At 39.1% G+C, this 15,528-nt stretch overlaps 1 protein-coding gene across 1 annotated transcript in view; it reads right to left on the bottom strand.

Moving 5' to 3' along the window:
* LOC144818523 (serum albumin-like) overlaps positions 1-15,528 on the bottom strand; it is a 104,171-nt gene that overhangs the window by 44,275 nt on the left and 44,368 nt on the right. Inside the window, exons 8-10 of the mRNA XM_078676033.1 lie at positions 6,817-7,031; positions 4,486-4,618; positions 2,908-3,005 (exon numbers count right to left, since the gene is read on the bottom strand). Coding sequence (XP_078532159.1) covers positions 2,908-3,005; positions 4,486-4,618; positions 6,817-7,031 — 446 coding nt within the window. The remainder of the gene's footprint in view (positions 1-2,907; positions 3,006-4,485; positions 4,619-6,816; positions 7,032-15,528) is intronic.

The following is a 15,528-nucleotide window of genomic DNA, read 5'->3' as shown; positions in this document are numbered from 1 at the left end:
CCAGAAGGAGTAAATGAGAGGGAGTTAATAGTGACTGCAAATAAAATCAGGAGTCCAAATAATGGAAATGACTAGTAGGAACTTGAACCAACAATGACTATTGGAAAGAGATAGGGGGAGATTTTAATGTTACAACTCAGCACTTCTTTGTTCTTTACTGAAGTCAACTCCCAAACGGTATGTGGTTGGCATTCTAATTCATTTGAAGTCAGTACTCTATGTATATTAAAATTGCTTTTGTCTGAGGCGTTGCCAAATATATTGAAATGTGCAAATATCTGAAGGACAGATGTTTGGAGTCATTGTAAATACATTGTTGAAAATAATATGGGCCTGATTACCAAAGGCAAACGTACTCGTGTGTGCAAGTGTACACTTTTTCAGTATTCACCAAAATGGATTTTAATAGTAAGTCTATAAGTGGGAGACTTCGCAGTTCTCTGCCCACTAAAAGATAGGACAGTTCTTTGTTTTTTTAACAGAGTTCTCTTCCCGGCTGTGGAGTCTCTGCACTCATAAACTTACTCTTAAAATAAATCCTAAGGTGCGTGGTATTCAGTATAGGGATTTTGGCGCACCTTGGCAGATTTTCACAAATTATAAGTTCATGAAAATTATGTCAACAGTGCTCAAAGGTGTGGAGAACCACTAAACTCCACAAAACAAAAGCAAAAGCTCAATATACATCAATTTCACTCCCAAGCACACGTTACGTATAAAGAAGGTTTCCCCGTTGGCGTACAGACACAATAATTTCAAAACAAAGTATAGACAATTTCTTTAGATCCTTTCTTTTCAGCTTTATTCTTTTGATTTCAGCCACAGCCAACACGTGTTTTGTCGCAATTGGGGCATGACCCCGCAACTTCATCAAGGCTATACTCTTCCAGGTGTTGAGATTTCAAATGTGGTGATATTTCCAACCCATAAAGGGGTTCCAAGTAGTCTCGCAATCGTCCAGATACACAATTTTTTATATAGGTCAAGTATCCACTGTATATCATGTAGTCATCTTTAGAGTGCGATTATCGCACTCGGTGGATGCTTTGTTTCTGGATTGGTTGCTGTACTCTGTAACTCTGAAGATGACGACATGATATACAGTGGATACTTGGACCTATATAAAAAATTATGTATCTGGACGATTGCGAGACTACTTGGAACCCCTTTGTGGGTTGGAAATATCACCACATTTGAAATCTCAACACCTGGAAGAGTATAGCCTTGATGAAGTCGCGGGGTCACGCCCCAATTGCGACGAAACACGTGTTGGCTGTGGCTGAAATCAAAAGAATAAAGCTGAAAATAAAGGACCTAAAGAAATTGTCTATACTTTGTTTTTAAATTATTGTGTCTGTACGCTAACGGGGAAACCTTCTCTATAAGCAACGTGTGCTTGGGAGTGAAATTGACTTATTTTTTAAAATGTAGTTTTGTGAATCAGGTCCTGAGAGTTAAGGAGATTGCTGAACCCTTCTATACTTAAATTATTGGGAACCTGAGTGGCTGATTGAGCAAACAATTCATTATCTAATGTAAAATGTAAAGATAATAATGCAAGTATTCTGTCTTCTTCATTGTGATAGGCAGAATTCATTAGAAATCATTTTATCATTTTGCATCGAGAATATTAACTAGCCATGATACTTTGTCTAAAAATGTGCCTATACAAAAACCTAGGAAGAACATATTTAAGAAAGGATCTTATGACCATCTAGGAACAAATTGGCAAATGGCATATTTCTACAACTTGATAAGCCACGTCACTTACTTAGTCAGACCTATTGAAGCTTGCCTGTTTAGCATATGCAAGTATTAACAAAAAGTTATCTAATCTTGAAGGATGACTTGTGATGGTGAGTGTAGCAATGGGTCATATAACAAATATTGTGCTAATACCATAGATGTAAGAATGATTTCCCTCTAGGACTGGCATGATAATGGTGTGCAATTCACAAGCTAATTGATGTAACATTTATCACCATTGTAAATCTACAGCCCATGAGACTAAAGGCGATTTTTACCTGCCAACAAAGACACAGGATTCCATAATTACCCGGTGCACCGCATTAAAGTCTAGTACCTTTACAAATACACCCATTTGTGTGCTTGAAACAGGGTTGTGTGCTGTGTCTACTAACGATGCCGATTGACCCGCTTGAGAAGCTAGACATCCACTCAAAACGCAGACTACCAAATTCCAGGCTGCTTTGCTAATGGAAAAAAATTGCTCTTGGACCTATAGCCAATCACGGTGCAGGCTTCAAGGGACCGAATTGATACAGAGGTATTCGCCAAACAACTATCTGAATGTCACTCATTAAATTTCTTCGGCATTATGTGGCGTGCAAGAGGATTCAGAAGTAGGCTGGTGGAATGGAGTGCTAATGCATTTGATTCCATTCAATGCCATTGTCTATCAGACGGATGTACAGCTTTATATGATCATGCATGCGATACAGTCCATCACTATGCTTATCAGCCAGTTTGTGTTTATAGATGTCTTGGATGAAATGCAAACATTTGTCATCAACATGAGGTGCCACATGGGCACCATTTTATGTCTTAGTGGTGCATGGCTATATTTATGAAAGGCTTTAAACTACTGTAAAAAGGCCTTCCGATTTAGACGTAGAAGGTAACAACTAACTTATTAAAAGTAATTTCCGCAGATGGAAATTTAGAGAAAATCTTAATGATCATGTATTACCTCAAAAAATAAACCTATGCCCAAGAACTGCGAGGAAGGGGAAATCAAGCATCACTACTTCACTCAGCAGATGCTAATAGTCAAAGGCCACAATGGACGAACCCTGCGTCCTAAGGTTAGTACCACCGTAATGTTAGCGGTTGGAATAACTTCAGTGAAACCATTAAATGTTACTGCATTTATGAAAATAAACTCACTCGATCTGAAAGAAATATAATCCCAACTTCTCGAAAGCACCGCAAGTAGTTTTGAGTAAGGCTGCACTTGTGTCAATCTCCTTTTTCAATTCTTCTTCCTAAAAAGAAAAGAAAAAAGGCAATATCTATATGGACAGTTGTTGCTTTTTCAATCATTGAAGTACTTGAGGAAGGGCATAGACTTTGATTGCACTGACCTCTTCAGAAACCCTCTCTTCCTCTTTAATTGCTAAATTTGGATTACACTAAGATTCATTTTTGCTTTTTTCGTCATCATGAAGTTGAAACATTACTGTATGTTTTTGTGTTTTCTAGTGATATAGTAATATATTATAATTCATATAGTGCACAATATTAGGCCCCTTTTCTAAATTTGGTGATTGCCCATACAAATTTCCTGTGAGATTTGCTGCACAAAAGACTTTCAGTACAGTGATCCCTTTTCCCAAAGGACTACGTCAAGTGTCTGATTTATCCTGGGCGGGGTGGGGGGAGACTCGACAGACGAGGACGAGGGAAAATAAAAAAATATTTCATTTTCCCTCTTCGTCATCTGTCGCCTCACCCCACCGCTCTTTCCCAGACAGGCCGCTGCTAGTCTTCATTCTCAAAGATATTTTCAGAAATCTTTACACTCTCGAATGGGTGCAGATGTACAAATATCAGGAATTCAATCAAATTATTAAGAATACCAATTCAAAAGTTTTTTAAACTCTGAATCAACATACAGGACACATGATGTGCCTCCCCCACACATGCATGCACCATGTGGCAGGCACCACATGTTGCCTAACACATGGTGCATGGATGTGCACAAAATGCTTTTTTTCTACTGCAGCTTGAACTGTGGCATTTTTCCTGAGTTGCAGCACAAAGCACAATAGAAAAAAGCACTTTCCGACTGCCTGTTCAGTGGACACATCCTAATTGGTTGGATGGGACCACTGGCTCATTGTTGGGTGTTCTCCTGCCCACTGCGATGGTGGTTGGTAGTCTGCTCGACCACCAGCATAATTAGGGCCTAAGTGTGGCATTAATTCCTGAATTCTGTATTAATTGAAATCTCAACATTTTATATCATGCAACCTTTCTGAGGTTTTTTTTTAACAGATTTGAGGACAAAATGCCTATCTGAGAAACATTTTCTCCTCGAAAGAGATATTTTCTCTTCAAAACAGTCTCCTTGCATAGCATCTTAAAGAAGAATTTCTCAAATAATGATAAAATGTGTATCACTTTATGCACACAATTTTGCAAAAATATTTGTACTTCATAGGAAAAGATTGCCCAGTGTTACATTTATAGTAGGATGATAGCATTTTCTGAAAGAATACTTTTGATGGGCATTTAAATGCACCACAAATTTTAGCCCAAAACCCATTGCAACATGATGGTCATCTGTAAATACAGAATTTAATCAATTAGACCAAGGATGTGGTAAGGGGTGATAAATGAAGCAAAGCGCTTTCATGGTCAACAGTGGCAACCGATTCAACCACTCACAACCTTATCGCTGTAGGGTTCATCACCATGGACATCATTTTGTTCCACAGAAAATAAAAAAGCAGTGGAACTCACCCCTTTAACCAAAGAATCGTGCGGGTTCTCCTCAGCGCAAGATTTGGTCAGAAGTTCCTGGTAGCCTTTGCTGATTCTCAAAAGCAGCTGTAGCGAGAATTCGGGGTGTCTCTTTGCATAGTCACAGCTAAACCTGAAAAGTAAAAAAAGAAAAAGAGAATTCACTTCAGTATGCATTGCTCCATTCTTTGAACATGCAATGTTTATGGTGCGCATGTGGGCCCTTCTATGGGAGTCACACGGATGTGCGCAACAGTGAAGTGCACTTCGGGTAATTTAAGTCACAGGCTCTTCCATGGGAAATGGAAATCTACCGTTTTATCACAATGAAAATTTTAAATGATAAATGACTGGAAATGGGTTATTGCGTCGGCTAACAGACCCCAGCAGCTCACCCACTAGGGCAGAGGAGTGTAGCCCCACTGCTGAAAGTGTCGCAAATTCAAGCATGAAAAATAAAATGGTAATAAAACAATATTATCATTTTATTTTTCATCTTGCCAGTTCAGCTGAGTCTTGGGGGGCGAGGCCGTTGCTTCCTGACGGACAGCAGCTTTGAACAGGGAGGAGGTTTGGTGGGCACTGCAAGTGTATTTGTCAGTTTGGAGGGCTGTCTTATGACAGCCAACCCGACATGCACACTTAAACCTCTCCAATCTGAATTGTGTTGCACAGCCGGGTGGAGAACAGGCACAGGCTCCCAGTCCCTGAGTGAGTGCCAAACCAGCCACTCCAACCAATCCTGGCAATTCTCTCAGGCTGGGTAATAGTATTACCAGAATGAGAGCAGCATCTGGATTGGTCTGGGAAGTTCACTAGAGTCTGGGAGTATGTGAACCAGCCCATGGACTGCCGGGACAGGATCAGAGCACCGAGGCAGCAGCCGGTGGGTAACTACACTTTTTAACTTTTGTATTATTCTCTCACCCGCTGCCCCCACCACTTGCATTTGAGAGCAGCTGACACTGCTTTCAGACCCAACATTAAAGTTGAGTAGATTAAAGCACAAGATGTAAAAGTATAAGCATGTAATTATTCTTACAATAGAAATGTATATTGCCATACAGTCATAAATGTGTTTTTTTCATTTGAAATCGACTTTTAAGATTCCTTTCTTGATTAACAAAGCCTGAAAGCTAAAGTTTCATTTAAAACTATGTATTGAAAGAGTGGCTACTGATTTGAATAAGTGATTTATATACGTCACAAAAAAGAATTTTAAATCGAAAACAGTACTGACCATTAGCAAACACAGCATATTTATATCTTAATTTTGAAATAAAAACGAACTAGTATTTGCTATGTTCCATTAATAATATGAGTGCCAAACACTTTTTGCCTACATCACTCACACTTTAGTAAAAACTGGCATCGATAATTGGAAATTGGCAATTCTGAACCAGAGAATCTGGATCGCAAACATTTCTGTCCACAGATAGCACATACCAACAAGGGAATCTTCTGATTGGTTAGATTTCCTACTATTTCACATCTGAGATCACAGACAGGAAGATTTAGATTCCAATTGTAAAATCGTAATTGTGGTGAACACGTTCACATTCATGACTTTGTGGTTATACACAAAAGTTTACAGTTTCTTCTCTTGCACTCAGAATTCTTGAAAACTTAAACTACTCATACAACGTATAGAGCACTAAGTATACAAACTTCCCCAAATAACCTAATTTTTCAGGGAACATAGGTCAATCGATTTCTTTGGATGGAAAAGATAATTCCAAGGTTCACATTATGATTTCCTCATCTTCAGACTATCTAATTAACACATCTGTTAAAATCTGATATTCCGTGGATCTGAATTTTATAGCTGCAAAAAAAGGCGTAGAATGCAGATTTTGCAACACCGAAATCTGCATGTCCCTATATTTTCTGGCAATTTTCCCTCAGTAAATTTTAGCAAATTTGATCTGCATACATTTACCTGGAAAAACTGCGAGCGTGTGGTGGTTACCACAAAAGTCAGAATTCCGGTATTCCCACTAATGCACTACTAACACTCAATTTACAAAAAAATCCACCATATTGGTTTAATTTGGGGATTTCTATTTGCAGTTTGAGAAGGTTACATTTCGCCATTTCAGGATATTTGAATCAAGATGGCGGTTTTTCCCTAGCAAATTAATTTTTGGGAGGATTGCAATGGAAAATGATTGCGCAAATGACATTATGGATCAAAGCAACTATGTTTACACGATCATTCAAAACATTTAACTTTCATTTCTAGAGTTTGTGATGTGTTCAAAAGAAATTCAGCCCGCCCTCTCGCACCCTTTAAGGATTAGGATCTCAAAAACTAGAAAATGGATGCATTACTTGGCCAAATGAAGATCCTTCTCATCAGCGTAGTGCTTGCACACGTCAGGGCCCTCAATGTATTCACGGACATGCGGGGAGAGGTCGGCTGGCTTTTCATCGTTCTCCATTCTTATAATGCATCCTGAACGCGCTATGACGTCTTGGTCACAGCATTCTTTGAGTTTGGGGGAGATCAGGTCCTTCTTCTCGCAGGTCTTTTTTGTGAGATGCAGCTGTAAGAGGGGAGGTGCAGTTAGATCATCATGAGTTCCATGTAACAAACAATTTGAGTAAAGGGCTGACCCACATTCTTCTTTTTCATGAAATTGTCGCGAATGGGCACAGAAAATTCTGAAAATGTTGAGAGATCTCTTCCTTAGCCCCACTTGGCTCATGACTGCGAGAAAGCCAGCAGTCGCAACTCCTGCAGGTAAGCGCGGCGGGGCGATGCCGACAGGTCGACAGATGACGGAATAGGATTTATTTGTTTCGATTTCCCTATTTTGTCACCTGTCGACACCCCCCGCCCCGCCCTGCCCCACTGCGCTTACTTGCTGGAGCCGCAACTGAAGGCTTGCGCTTACTATAAATGAGAATAAATGTAGTAACGTCCACAGAATGCTCTCGAAAGACGTGGTGCTCATACAAGATAAAAATGTTTTCAGAGATCTCAGCAAGGACAGTGCTTAATTTGAGTAGGTGTTTTCAGGTAGGACCCACTGGTACTCATTTGTAGAGACTGGCACTCATTTTTCTTCATCAGACTTTTACAAACAGCAAGAGAGGGAAAATACACGGAGGGGAAAGAAGGAGGAAGAGGAAGACAGAAAAACAACCAGAAAGAGAGAAAGCAGAAACCTGAAAGAGTGAGATGATGAGACAGGTAGTGTCTGGTGGTGGCTTAAAACACAAGACTACGCAGCCTTGGTTTTGGGCAAGCTGGCATTTAATTGCACCACTCGCTGGCTTCTGAACAGAGCTTTGGGCACCGGCACTCATTGTTTTACAAATTAAGCACTGAGGGGCTCCATTGCGGCAGGTCAGCCCAGCACCATGTGACTCTGGGCAATAGCTCGCTTAATCTTCCCGACGGCCCCCCAGCGCCTAGAGACCCTTACGGGTGATTGTGCGCTTTACAAATGTGGACTTTTATTGTGTGAGAAGAAGAAGCAGACGAGCTGCACCTCGTACTAGAAGCAGTAGTAAAAGAGATGCAACAGGAAAAGGACAAACATTTTTTTAATGAAAAATAAAGTTCCAAGTAAAGAGGTGTCAGCAAAAGAATGCCTCTATTGTTTATGGAAAGTGAAAAAAGAGTAAGAGAATCAAAGAACTGGCAAAATGGAAGGCCATTCATGAAAATGTTAAGTTTTCCAGGTGTTTTCCTGAGTGTGACATTGGGGCCATGAAAATGTGAATTGAGGAAGGAGTTATTTAAAGTAGCAGATAATGGAGCCCAAGATGAAAGGTATTGTCTGGAAGCTGGAAGAGGACAACCAAAAAAAGGTAAAAAAGAGCAGCGACTGAAAGACGAGAAGGTGACAGGAACAATCAAAGCATACAAGTGAGCATTAAAAGCCTAAGTGAGGAGAGGAAAGGCAGAGGAGACTAAACCAGTATGGAAAGAGATGGCAATGCTATTCCATTGTGTGAGAGAAACACATTGGGAATGACAGCAAAGGGTCCAGTAAAAACACTTTGGCTCTCATGTACAAAACCAATTTACGGTCGGTAAAGCTATGAATTGGAAAATAGGAGCCTTTCCAACCGCGAAATGGCCTCTTTTTTTATTAACCAAACCCAAATAGCAATTCGTTAACATGTTAAATCTTACCGAATTGCAAATTAGGTTTGGCAATAAATACAGAGTCGGTATTTCAAGGGGTGTGTTAAGGACGGGCGCCCCTTCCAGATACTGAACATTTAAATTATGTATTAATGTTTTGCAACAAAAATCTGGGCCTAGATGTATCAAGCCTTTTGCGAATCGCAAAGGCCGAAATTCACAGAATTTTGGCCTTTGCGAGTCGCAAACGGTCATTTGCATGTTTTGGCATGCAACAAACTTTCGCAAATTAAGGAATCGCAAAAATTTGCAATTCCTTATTTTGCCATAGCATTTAAGGAATCGCAATTTTTGCGATTCCTTAAATGCTATGTATGTAGCACTTTTAAATTGCAAATTTTAGTTAAGAAATCGCAAATTAACACCAACTTGTAGTTGATGTTAATTAGCGAATTCTTTTAAAAATGCACAAATTGGCATTTTTGAAGGTGGCATGTGATGCACACACATGCCCATAGGGCATGTATGTGCGCCATATGCACACACATGTACATTTCAGGGGTGCAGCAGGGTTTCTTTGAGACACCCTTGCACCCTTGAAATAATTCTCAAATTGCGATTAGAAAATTGCGAATTCGCAATTTGAGAAATATTTTGCAAACATTCCTGTGGGCCTCCTGGCCCATAGGAATGCATTGGGAATTATTCCTTAATTGCGAATTCGCAACTTGCGAATTCGCAAATAAAGAATATTAAGAAATCTCAAGAAAATAGCGATTTTAAACATACATCCCATTTTCCGATTTCTAAATAGCGATTTGTTAAAAATCGCTATTAAGAAATCGCAAATAGGAACAATGATACATCTAGGCCCTGGTTGCTAAACATTAATATTTTTCCACCGCCTCAAAGAAGGTGGCAAGCGATTTGCAAAAGGTAAGGGGTCTTTATGGGTCCCCTTTGTGAATGTTCACAAAGACATGTTTTATGAGAAGACAATGGTCCATGAGACCATTGTCTGCTCATGAAATAGGATAGTGCCATTGTTCTTTTTTTATGCGTCCAATTTGCTTTAACACCATGCGCGCTGCGGGTTTTCCCGCTGTGCGCTGACTTTTTAAAAAACCTGCGGTTCATGACGAGCTCAGCTCGTCATGAGCGTACGAGAGGCGTACCTCATGACGAGCTGGGCTCGTCATGAGCGTCGAATGGGTTAAGGATAATTGGCTGCATTTTAAAAAATGATTGCTTTGTTTAAAAGAAATCATAGACACGGTGGTCTACTGACCCTAACAAGCCACTTGAATGTTGCCAGTTGTACTGGGTCACAATGTAAGACCCATCTCATACATATTGAGGTAGGTCATTTGCGACCCACTACAAATCTGTATTTTGAGAACCAGCCTAAAATAACATAGGTCAGTTTTCGAATTACTAATGAATTTGTTAGAAGTCGGGGATCAAATTGCGACCATTTAGAGCAAATTCATTTTGAACATTCCATTTAAAGAATCGCAAAGGGTGAATCGGTTTTTGATGCAATATACGATTCCTTACATTGAATCTTTGAATGTTAATCTGTGAATCATAATTGGGACCCTAAACCTGGCTTTTTGAGAACTTCCATGATACCTACAAGAAGGGCCACCTGAATTATGTAGCTCTAGAGAACTCATTTATGTGGCAGGATTAGCTCAAATATGTGGCAAGAAAAGACAAATTATGTGGTGAAATGCAGCACATTTTATGGCAGAATAATTTCATTGATTTTGCTACTTTAACACATGGCAACACTGTTTGAGCAAATATTAAACTTTATTAATTTATGTTTAAGAACCAAATACAGCAACAAGCAATTAAAAGGTGACCAATCCATGTCTGTAAAGGACCTTCCTCTACGCAGAAACACTTTTACCATGCTATAAGGAATTTGAAACTTTTTGAGCTAGAAACAATTTGCTTTGTCAAAATCTGCAGACCATGCAACAGATGATGGACTATGTGTCACATCGGACACATTTATAATGATGTGGAAAATGCCACAGCCTCATAATTGCATAATTCCAGTAGCCATCCCTTTGAGCAGAACACCTTAAGGGGCACATGCATCAAAGGTTTTTGCAAGCGCAAACAGTGCGATGAGCAAAAACTGTCCATTTGTGCCTGCAAAAAGGCCTTTTGCAATGCATAAAAGTGTTAGGCACTTGAAATTTAAGAAATCGCAATTTATTGCGATTTCTTAAATTTCGATTGCATTTAAGGAATCTCAATTTGCGATTCCTTAAGTGCAATTCTAGAAGCACTTAGAAATAGCGAATTTGCTATTTGGGGCTGCAAAATACAGAGAAATTACTCTGGTCTGTACTTTGCAAAAACCTTGCAAAAATGCACTAAAGTGCGTTTTTAAGGTTTCAGGTTACACACACACACATGCACTTGGGGCATGTGTGCGCACACCATGGGTGCACATCACAATTTCAGGGGTGCAACACCTTTGCACCCTTGAAATTGCATGCGTAATTTGCGATTACCTCCAGGTACTCGCAAAATGCACATGCAATTTCCCATTCGTTCCTATGGGCCTACAGGCCATTCCTTAATTGTGACTCACAATTTGCAAGTTGCAATTAAGGAATGTTTAGGAATCACTATTTTTAATAGCGATTCCTACATGCATAGGCTTTTGAGAATCCTTAATTGAGATTCCTTAATAATCGCAATTAAGGACTCGCAAAAGCTTTTCTTGATGCATGTGCTTGTTGGTGAATGAGGTCTGTCGGGGGGAATATCCTAGATGTGTTGCCTTTGACAGTCCTAACAGTGTGCTTTCTCCTCTCTCAAAATAGAATCAACTAGTTTATGCATTTGCATGTTCCTCTGAGATATTAAAACACACAGGAAGCACAGACATGCAGAAAGGATTATAGAAAAGGCGCCGTTCACTGGATTGGGCTTCAAACACCAAACCAAACTAAATCGCCATCCAAAAAACATGGCAGTGATAGCTGTTTTAGAACATGATAGTATATCACATGTAGTTTCCAGCATGGACACAACTTTTCGAGCTTGTATGTAAGAGCCTAATATCCTTCTCAAAATGATTATTCAAAACGGCTGCTGTTGGGAATTAACCCTGTCAATAGCCGTGGTTTCCTGCTGTCTTTAGTGTGGGCCTGGCCACACCAAAATCTTCTTCAACTGTGCACTGCTGATGATATCAAATATTGCATCATTCATGACATGGTCAGTGACATCACTGATGACATCACTGATGACATCTCAAATGACATCACTGATGACATCATTGATGATTATCCACGTGACAATCTGATTCACTTCATCATACACTAGTATAACCTTTCATCACTCACTATAAAATACAGAGTATCATATTTGAAACCATTGACACACCAATACCAGTTACTACATACCCACTGATTCCTAAGTCTACACACACAACTACCCATTCAACAAAAGAATAATTTATACACGCAGTCACTAATTAATAGAACACTATCAAAATGCACTATCAGCAGTGCATTGCGGGCGCGCAAGTTATAGTTAGCAGAACTAATTATGACGGCAGAATTTCTATGGTTTTGTATGAGTGAAATGGCCAGCTAACTATAACACCCCTGATACCTATGGTTTTTTCAGTGAATGTGTAAGGCTTTTTAAATGCTAATTTCTAACTATAACGTCTCTGAAACCTATGTTTTTTTCAGTGAATTTCAAAGGTTTTTTAAGTGCTAATTTTTAAGTGTGATAGTAGTTATACCTATTGTTTTGTACTGATTTTCTACAGTTTTTAACTGTTTATTTATAAATATTTTATTCATTAAATAACATTATATATTTTATTGAAAATTGCAAAAAAAAATACATTTTTTATTTTAATATATATTGATATTACTTTCTTTAAAAAAAAATATTTTCCCCAATTTTTTTTCGGAGTCGCGCACTAAAAGCGTACACATCACGGTGGGTGCGCGGATTCTAGCCGCCAATTTAGAAAAGTCGTGAAGGATCCGCGTACGGTATGGGACGGCTGTGTGTTTTTCAGTTACATCATATACATTTAATATTAGATGATGTGCGCGATTGGTATACGACCAGTCCGCGACTCCTGCTCCCGGGCATTCGCGACACATGCACATTACGGTACGAGACGCTTGCGCGGTGGCGGGTCCCGCGTGACGTCATATACGTGCAAGGTCTACCTTTCTGCCAAATTTGGTGTAATTCCGTTCAGCAGTTCGGGCTGTAGCTGTGATTAAAAGTTCCTATGGAAAATTGCATGGGGAAAACATGTTTTGGGACCCCCTTTTTTCTCGGCCCCTGCTTGACGAATCATCCAAGACTTTCAGGATAGGAGCGTGCCGGAGCGCCCCACCAGTTTTGAAAATTTCGCACAGATTCGTCATCCTGTGCCAAAGTTATTCCAATTAGAATGTAGAGGATTTCCTATGGAAAATAGGTCCTAACTATAACTACCTGCTGGCGATCACCAGTAGGTAACATATATATATATATATATATATATATATATATATATATATATATATATATATATATATATATATATATATATATATATATATATATATATATAAGAATCCACAATCCTGAGGTGCCAGAAACAGCGCACGGGCACAAACCAGGTACAGACCACACAACGAGGAGTTAAAGGTAGATGAAGTGCTTTAATCCATTGATGGGGACGGCAACATGACGCGTTTCGTCCGGGAAACCCGGACTTGATCACATGGCAAAACCCAGAGATTTTAGTGGTTTAAATACTGGTAGTCGCGAGACTCCTCCCATAACATAAATAACATAGAAGAAATATCCTTCAACATCAGTTATGGTTAACCATTATACACAAAGGTACAAATTCATGCATAAAATGCAAAACATCAAACATTCAATTAAAAAATTGAAAAATAAGTTTGTTTGATAAGGTCAACCACAGTGTAATCTGCATCATAACTAAGCAGTGTAAACTGATAAAATGGGGTCAAGACGATAAACCAGTATGTAGGAATCAAAACCACCTAAATAGATTATAAGTGCAAAAGTTATAGTTCAAATAACATAATCCCAAAGTTTGGGAGAGAGCAATATATATCCAGGTAACAACCTGGAGCAAGATGTACACAAATGTGATAAAGTGCATAGTGCAAGAACAGTGCAAAGTGCGGCAGTACATTTATAAGTTTGGGGGGAATAAAGTGATCAATGACTAGCAGCAAGGAATCGAACAAAACTTACAGAAACATAGCAGCACAGTTCAACTATTAAAATATGGTAATGAAAAACATCCATTGTATCCAGTTTCACAGAGTTTTAACAGTAAATTCAATCTTAAACCATCCTCAACATAGATAGAATAAAACCATATAAAAGGTATAAAATCTATATGTTAAGATAATGCATATGATGGAGTAAAATATTTACAAAAAGTTTTTAAGATCTTCCCCCATGTTGAGGCCATTAGGAATCTTACTATTTAACCTCAAAATATATTGGCTTTCCAACTGTCTAAGTCTTTTCTCTCTATCCCCACCTCTCTTATGTGGAGGGACCGCATCAATAACAAAATATTGTAAGTCATTAAGGTTGTTATTGTGCACCAACTTGAAATGACGTGCCACAGGGTAATTGGGATCTGAGTTTACAATGGCACGAAGATGCTGTAAAATACGGTTGTATACTTGCAGCTTAATGCTGCCGACGTATTGCAACTCACATGTACATTTTAACACGTAGACAGCATGATCAGTTTTGCAAGTATACACATTATTAATTTGGATTACAGCATCCGTCAGGCCCTCAACAAATTCGGTGGTATTCACACCGAATTTGCATGCCCGGCATGAACTACACTTTCGAAAACCTGTTTTGTTAGAAAACCAGTTAGGTTTTGTGTTGGTCTCAGGACTAGTTCTAACTAGAGCATCCCTCATTGAGGGTGCTCGACGAAAAGTGATGCTGGGCACATCTTCCAACAAAGGGCCTAAGACAATATCAGTTTTCAAGATGGGCCAATTAGACTTTATAATTTGCTTCTTCTTTTTTTGTTGATTATTAAAAGTAGTGATGAGGCGAATAGTAGGTTTCTCAGATGTGACAGCAACCTCCTCTGATGTTACTACAGTGGGTTGCTCTGCTGTCACTTCTGTTTGGTAAGACAAAGCCCTTTTAAGAGAGTTGGTGAGGGTTAAAATATCATAGCCTCTACGTAAAAATCTCTGGTAAGATCCATTCAGACAATTCATGAGGTCAATTTCGTTATTGCATATGGGTCTAATTCTTAAAAACTCCCCATAAGGGATGCTTTTAATAAGATGATGCGGATGGTTACTCTGGGCATGTAAAATGGAATTACCAGCTGTGGACTTTCTGTACATTCTAGTCATGATTTTATTTTCTCTAATGTAGACCTCCACATCTAAAAAGTTGACTCTTGTATTATGGATGGTAGCAGAAAATTCTAGATTTAAAGAATTGTTATTGATGTTATTGACAAATTCTTCGGCTGACGTATTGCAACCTTGCCAAATTATGAAAACATCGTCAATGAAGCGCCACATTTTCACAATACCTGTTTCATCTTCATCCAAGCAGTCGCGGATCCCACCCAGGACGTGCCTCTCGCACCAGCCCACGTGTAAACACGCGTAGCTGGGGGAGAAGCACGCACCCATGGCGACACCACGCAGCTGCTGGAAGATCTCATTGTTGAACAGGAAAAAATTATTTTTAAGGCACAGATCTATCATCTTGATTAACATTTTACTATGCTCAAAATACCTAATGTTTCTAGTAGACAAAAAGTATTCAATCGCATTCAAACCATCAACATGATTAATAGAGGTGTACAAGGATGTAATGTCCATGACTAGAAATAAGTAATTCGGTTTCCATACAACTTCTTTCAATTT

Source organism: Lissotriton helveticus, chromosome 2_1 (genome assembly GCF_964261635.1).
Source record: "Lissotriton helveticus chromosome 2_1, aLisHel1.1, whole genome shotgun sequence".
In the NCBI taxonomy this organism is placed as follows: Eukaryota; Metazoa; Chordata; class Amphibia; order Caudata; family Salamandridae; genus Lissotriton; species Lissotriton helveticus.
Note: the sequence above shows the minus strand (reverse complement) of the source record. Positions and strands in the feature narration are given on the sequence as shown.